This window comes from Pterocles gutturalis, unplaced genomic scaffold (genome assembly GCF_000699245.1).
Source record: "Pterocles gutturalis isolate BGI_N339 unplaced genomic scaffold, ASM69924v1 scaffold7541, whole genome shotgun sequence".
NCBI lineage: Eukaryota > Metazoa > Chordata > Aves > Pterocliformes > Pteroclidae > Pterocles > Pterocles gutturalis.
In genome coordinates this window covers 26,376-33,974 of record NW_010102920.1, presented here as the reverse complement: position 1 = coordinate 33,974, position 7,599 = coordinate 26,376, and the positions used below count along the sequence as shown (strand labels likewise).

General features: G+C 41.6%; 1 protein-coding gene across 1 annotated transcript; it reads left to right on the top strand.

Annotated features, from left to right (window-relative positions):
- Window positions 1-736: 736 nt before the first annotated feature.
- ZNF622 (zinc finger protein 622) lies at window positions 737-7,191 on the top strand. The gene is made up of 6 exons (XM_010086481.1): window positions 737-1,347; window positions 3,225-3,479; window positions 4,195-4,357; window positions 5,160-5,272; window positions 6,217-6,360; window positions 6,976-7,191. Exons 1-6 carry the CDS (start codon window positions 741-743, stop codon window positions 7,101-7,103), a joined length of 1,410 nt encoding a protein of 469 aa, XP_010084783.1. The 5' UTR covers window positions 737-740; the 3' UTR covers window positions 7,104-7,191.
- Window positions 7,192-7,599: the final 408 nt, after the last annotated feature.

Sequence of the window (7,599 nt, the reverse complement as noted above, 5' to 3'; positions counted from 1 at the left end):
AAATGTGTGCCTTTGGAAAGGACAGCATCAATTATAAGTCACTGTACAGGTTACATGTTTGTCCTGTGACAGCCCCAGTAATGCAGCTCAGCTGGGTGGTAGGAACTGGAGGAAGGCCAGAGGTAGAAGCGGTTTCAAGTGCTAAATTGAGGCACAACTGACTTGCATCTCCAGATTAACAGTTCTGGAGGGTAAAGTGGTGTCAACAGTACATTCACTGCTCCAAAATAGCTGGGAGGTTTTTGTTCTAAAATGCAGTAACTTCTTTTTTTCTGCTTGATAAGGCTGCAGAAAATTGCAAATAGGTGTGAAAGTAGATTTTCCCTTTTTACCCTTATTTTGGAGCAATTGTTAGTCTCCTCAAAACCAGAACATGAGCTTGGTAAGAACCTCTAGTTTCTGATCTTCATTTAAAAGTGCAGAGCTTTTGAAGCCCTCCTTATAGGGCTGGGAACCCTCTTGTTCTGTGTCTGAGCCCTGACAAGCGCAGTGGGTGCTGGGTCCAGAGCTGGGATGCTCTGGTGCTGCTGTGGTACAAGTAATCCATGATAACTGCATCAGTCTTGTATTTTTTTTGCTCCTTCTAATGCTAATGCTAGTGTTTAATAAATTTAGTTCTGTATGAGAACAGTATCTCTTATGCTGCCTTACACGGGTGCTGTCAGGATGCTGTGTTTGGAGTTTTTGGTGGCTGTTGTTTATTTTTTCCGGTATGATTTTTTTTTCCCCTCTTTCTAGTAATGGCAACCTACACTTGTATCACTTGCCGTGTGGCTTTCAAGGATGCTGACATTCAGCGTGCCCACTACAAAACTGACTGGCATAGGTACAACCTGAAGCGTAAGGTTGCTGACATGCCTCCTGTCACTGCTGAGAATTTCCAAGAGAGAGTCCTAGCCCAGAGAGCGATAGCAGAGGAGCAGAACAAAATCACTGCCACTTACTGCACGGTTTGCAGCAAGAGGTTCTCCACCTTCAATGCCTATGAGAATCACTTGAGGTCCAAGAAGCACCTGGAGTTGGAGAAGAAAGCTGTTCAAGCTGTCAGCAAGAAGGTGAAAATATTAAATGAGAAGAATCTAGAAAAGGGGCTGACCCCAGAGAGTGTAAACAAAGATGAAATGAATGCAGCTATTCAGCAAGCCATCAGAGCTCAGCCGTCTTCGTCTCCAAAGAAGATGCCTTTACCTCCTAGTAATGCAAGCGGCTCTCCAGTTTCTGTGGGAAGCGCCAGCGTATCACAGAATAGAGAGCGATCGGAAAAACCTCCCCGGCTACAGTGGTTTGAACAGCAAGCAAAGAAGCTGGCCAAAGAGCAAGCTGAGGAGGAAGAGGATGTGGAAGAAGGTAAGGCGATAAACATACTGACAAGAGAGAGCTTGGGGTAAGCTGTGTAGTTGTTGGTTTTGTGTAAAAGCCTCCTTCTGTTTCTGTAGTAGTACAGCATTTTGCATCTCAAAAGGTCTTCTGTTGATTAATTTTTCAGCTTAATAAAGGAGTTAAGGTTGGCCCATGTTTGCAGTCAAGGACTCAGTGTTAGTGTCTGAACTGCCAGCTGCGCAAAATACTAATGTGTGTGAAGGTTGAACATAAACAGTTACTAATATGAGCACTATTTCCCACTTAAAATTCCAGGAAAGTTTCCTTTAAGGAAGGCTAACATAGAAGGTTACCTTAAAACTACTTCTGAAAAATAGACAAAAAATCCAATCGTGATCATTTGCTGTTGTCCCATCAAAGACTTTACTGATCTGTTGAATGGAGTTGGAATTAGGACTGGTTTTGTTTTCCTCTGCCCATCAAGACCAGAGGAAAAAAATTGCTCCTTAGACCGATGCTGTGTGGCATAGCTTCTCAGCATGTTGGCATCTATATTGAAATTGGGGTAGGAGTTGCCACCCCAACTGCCTGTTCTGCTGCTCCACCCTCAGCACTTGTGTAGATACAGCTCTCTGTTGGAGGTCAGCCTGGAAAGTGGACAACTGAAAAGATCAGAGCTTCATAATTCCCAGAAAATGGTTATTTTTAACCTGGACTCATTCAGTTCTGTAGTTTACAGTGCAGCTTCAAACACATCTGTTGCAGCAGGTGAATGGGGTCAGTAAACTGCAGCAGAAGGGCAGGTGTGAACGAAGTGGGAACATATTATGCTGGCTGCTTTACTGAAGCTATTGTGTCATGTTGTTACACCAGTTGCAGCAATTTTGTGCTGGTGAAATTTCAGTTCCAATTTAGGGAATCTGTTCTACAGAATAAGAAACGTATACTTCTGGATGTGCATCATAACCTGTAAAGAAGGAGCCAGCTTGCACCTCTTCTGTACTAATGTGTTAGTCATAAATTGTAATGCTAAAATTTCAGTAGGTTTCTGAATGTTAGTTTTCCTTTTAAGTGTTTGTCTAGGAATGTTTCCTACAAGTCCTGTTAATTCAGTGTCAGGCTTCTAAAATTGTTAAACTATATCCCGTAGCAAAGATCTCTAATTAGCAGCCTACAGCAGTGGGGAGCACCACGCTCCCTGTTCTCAAACACTATGTGTGCTGAAACCAGGGCAGCATGGCAGTTTGAAGGGGACCAGTAGGAGTAGAGTACTGGGAAATGCTCACTGCCCCAGATCTGAACTCTTTAAAAAAGATGTCTAGACCCCTCTAGCAGTATAATTGGATCTCTGGTTTGTCTGTCCATTAATGAGCTCTGCAGAAGCCCTGCAAGCATGTAAAATTGTTAGTGTAGTGGTATATACTAGCATATAACGTAACATTGTATGTCTGTGACAGCTGGCTTGGTTCTTCTCTAACCTTAAAGTTGTGTGTGTGAACAGGAGTGTGTTTTCCCTCACTGCTGGAAATTAATGTTTTCGTCATTCTGACAGAGTTGTATTGTTTTTAATGAGCCATGTGTGTTCTTGTGCTGTGCTGCGTTAAATTTAAGGCTTTGAAATGGCAATAAATGTTAATACTTGAGAAAATAGAGGGGAAAAAAAAACCACAGGTCTGCCAACTTTTTTAATGAGCAGACGTGAGCTTTGCTGTGCATCTTACAAAGAAATGTGTTTTACTGGCAATGATATATTCTTGCACCTGGAAGTGACTGTGTGTCATTTAGCTGTAAGAATAGAAAATGCAGTATTTTCTATTATAACTTTTTCTAACTTAATTGGTACTTGTTTTGTTTGGGAGAAGTAATCATGTTAATAAATATTTTTTCTAAACTTCTGTTAAAAGACTGGGAAGATATCGATTCTGATGAGGACGTGGGCTCTGAAGATGAGATGAAAAGTGTGGGAGGAGAGGAGGAGGACCAGGCAGAAGCTGAAAGCACTCTTGCTGTTGGGGCTATACCGGTCACAGACTGTTTGTTCTGTCCCCATCATTCAAGATCTCTCATGAAAAATGTGGCCCACATGACAAAAGCTCACAGTTTCTTCATTCCAGACATAGAGTACCTTGTGGATCTCAGAGGACTAATCCAGTACCTGGGTATGCCTGTAAATCTTCTCTGGTTTTTGATCAGGATAATTATATACTGTTACTGCTTATTTTCACTTGGATATGACTTAAAACGTGTTTGGGGTTTTTTTGTGTAAAATCTGAGTGCTGTCTAGTTCAATATTTTGATAATGGAGAGGACCACAGGCTTTCCAGGAGGAATGGGAGAAAACCTCACTGAGCAAATGTACTTGTAGGTCTCACGTAGTTTTCTAATGTTGAGAAGGTGGTTCAGCTAATGGGAAATTTAGGACAAAACTCTATTGCTAAAATGTGCATATGAATTGTCTTATCCTACTAATGAGTTGTATGTATTTGCCTCATCGGTTTACGATACTGGTGAGAGAGATAAAAACTAGAAAAAATATCTACAATTTTGAAGTTTATTGAAGTCTACAAATAATGATGAGAATAAAATAATTTTGGAGTATCAGATAGAAAACTCTGTTGCAAGTATGAAATTTGTTATTGAGAAGACATAATGAGCCATACCTTGTCATATTAATTCCTGAAGTGTACAGACTTGTCCTTGATGGAGCCATATGGTCAAGGCATAGGAACAGCAGGGCTTTTCTGGAAATGAAGGGCTCAAGGCTCTTTGTCAGTCTCTCTGCCTTCAAGCTGGGAAGCCTGCATCACAGAAATGTTAATTATTGACTAGGGAGGCTCTGTTCAGACCAATGGAAGTGTCACATGTTTTCTGCAGGAGAGAAGGTTGGCGTTGGGAAAATCTGCATCTGGTGCAATGAAAAGGGGAAATCCTTCTACTCTACAGAAGCCGTACAGGCTCACATGAATGATAAAAGTCACTGCAAACTCTTCACAGATGGAGATGCTGCTCTGGAATTTGCAGACTTCTATGATTTTAGGTGAGGATGCTTTTCTTTGAGTGGACCAGAGGTGGGGACAGACTAAGAGGTGATTGAACATTACATCAGAAGCTCTTATTAATTCTTAAAATGTGGTCCTGTTTCTGGTTCTGATGCTTATTTTGCATAGCTGGTTCACCATTTTTCTAGGTAAGCATAACAATGTGATTGATGCCTCTCTCTGTGACCACTAGTACCAGTTCTACAAGAAAATGTATTTTGAATTCTGTTTTCTATGCTTGCTGTTACTGAGTTTAGATTTCAGTGCACCAACAAAGATCACAAAAGGACATAACTGTCTCTTCCTTTGCCTTTTAGGCAAATTATGGGCTTAATACCTACTGTGGATTTATTTTTTTTAAGTATCTGGAGTTAAACAGGACTGTTGTGATTTAGAGGGCTCGTGGTGAACTTCCTGTAACTTACCCAGCTAGTGTTCATTTGGTCAGAAATACCTCCTGTTATGGTGTCAGGTAGATTTAGTGGAGCTTCTTGGAGCACGCGTACAGTACTTGTGCAGAGCTGGTGGGCTACATGACGATGGCTTTTCACCATAAGTTGCTGTTAAGTGTGCGTGGCAGAGCCATGATGAGTTATAGAACCAAGTGGAGGAAGGGTAGTTGTTGTCTCCAGCCTCTGTTCTGGGCACAGTGCTACTGGGAAGAACTCTTAAAGCAAGGCAGGTGAAACCTGACAATGATTGTGGCTTGCTGTAGCTGTGCATGGCAGTTCTGTTGTGTAATGGGTCTGGATATCTGTGTCTGCTTACCATGTATAAACCACGTGCTGCCACTCTTCACAGGAGCAGTTACCCCGATCATAAAGATGGGGAAGATGTGGAGGTGCCTGGAGAGCGCCCAGCAGGAAGAGAATTGGATTATGATGATGACACCATGGAGCTGATCCTTCCTTCAGGTAGGCATAGGATTTGTGTTACGATGTACTTACTGTGTATTTCTCATAGCTGCAGCTGTTACCTGAAGCATAGGGCATCGTGGTAAGTGTTTTTGTTTGGTAAGGGAGAAAGTAATTTTACATCTAAGTGTCTTTGGGGTTTTTTCCTCACCTTCCATTACTTTTTCTAAAGACCTGTTTATCATTTTACAGAAAATATTTAAGTAGTTAAACAAACTGGGAACTCTTTTTGTTGTTGTTGTTGTTTTCTAAATTCAGCTTCTTCAGCGTTAATGTGTATGTGGACTGGTTTAGGGGATTACTTTGCCCACTCTACCTTTTACTTAACATCGTACACTCTGAGTTTCTATGTCTTGTTTGAGTGCAACTTGGAGAGGCTCTAACTTAGGTTATCTACTGTAGTTCAGGTTTTTTTTTTTTCAGAGAAGCAGGTGGTAAGTAATTTAGTAAACTAGTTCAGTACAATTAATTTATTTAAACAACCTTAGCCTTCCCTTTTGTAGCATTTGACACTTTCTTGTATTTTCTTGTTCTTGGTGTTTTTGTATGAGGGGACCCCAGCCCTTTCATTTTGAAAGTGCTGCCAGCTATGGGGTTAAAGAAGATTTCCTGAATGTCAGCAAGTTACTTCCCTGGTTACTTGAAACAACATTGCCTTTCTGCTCATTCCCCAAAGTAAACTTTTATTTTCTCATAACTGCCTGTTTGTTGTCTGACCTAAGGCCATCTTAAACAGCACATTTTTTTCTTCAAGGTAGAGTGCAGTACACAAGCTCTTACAGGAATTACATGGAGTTTCTAATAGTCTTGAAGTTTTTAAGATTCTGGGCCTTTTAAAGCGTGTCTCAGTATAGGGATTTTCCAGAGTTTTCACAATATGCTTGACTACTGCATTTCAGAAGCTGCTTCATTACGCATGATAAGATATCCCCTCCTCTGAACAGGTGCAAGAGTGGGTCATCGTTCTTTAATGAGATACTACAAGCAGCGGTTTGGTCTGTCAAGAACAGTGGCTGTTGCAAAAAATAAAAAAGCAGTGGGTCGGGTGTTGCAGCAGTACAGAGCTTTGGGCTGGACAAGTCAGACAGGTAAGTGACAATGTTAGGTTTTTGCAGAGGAGGAGGTTCTAGTGTATCATCACTACAATTAAATAGATTGAATTTGTTTCACTTGTGTGGGGTTTTATGCAGCAGTTTGTATTTCACTTAGCTCCCTTTCATTCCTGACATCCAAGCAGAATAAGTTATAGGAAGTTGTTTGTGTCTGAATTCCATTGCAGCTTCTTTGCAAGCCCTTTGGTTCATTAGCATGTGTGTTCGTGATATTTGGTGACTTCCTAAGATTTGTTGGTTTCTAGGGTAATAATCCTTTCTCTGCCTGTCCCACTACTCTTGCTATTTAATATGTAACAGAAACCGTTCTTTGACAGTTGGAATACTTTTTCAGTTAGGGAGCAGTGATCTATATCCACTTTTTAAATAAAAAAAACTAGAATGCAAAACAGCCTTTTCCCTTAATCACAGTCATGGATATTCACAGAGGGAACTGGCCTTTCCCAAGAGAAAAGTGAGAAGAATTGTGCTGGTATGGGAAGGAAAGCATACAGCTAACTGCTGATCTAAATGGACAGATTAGCTGGTCTGCATGTAAGTAGAAGTAATCTTACATTTATCCCTCTTTCTCTTCCTCCTCTCTCCCTGAAGGGGCAGCCTTTGCTCAGCAGCGTGATATGCAGTACCTGCAGAGGATGAAGTCAAAATGGATGCTCAAGACAGGAATGAGTAACAATGCTACAAAGCAGATGCATTTCCGGGCGCAAGTCGGATTTTGAGTTCCCAAGAGAGCTGCGTGCAACTGGTTTTGGGAAGGGAAATTTAATGGCTTCTGGGTCGAGAATTCTGTTAGTGAAATGGACTTGGTACCTATCAGATGGGGATGTATATGGTGGGTGCCTTCCTGTCTGTGAGAAGAGCAGTGATGTTGTCTCTTCCAGTGAGATGGTTGGCCTAACTTAAAAAATAAAATATCAAATGGAATATGTGGCAAAGTAATCAAGGCAATGAATAAAGATGCGTGCATAGTCTTGCTGCCCACCTTTGTGCAATCCATTTCTATGGGGGAAGTTGACAGTTTCCAATTATGTGAAATCTTAAGGGTCAGGATCAAAGGGAGGACAGGGACAGGTGACATTATAGTGGGGGTCTGCTACCGGCCACCCAACCAGGAAGACCGAGTGGCTGAGGCCCTCTATAGACAGATAGGAGCAGCCTCATGCCCACAAGCCCTGGTCCTCGTGGGGGACTTCAGTCACCCTGATATCTGTTGGA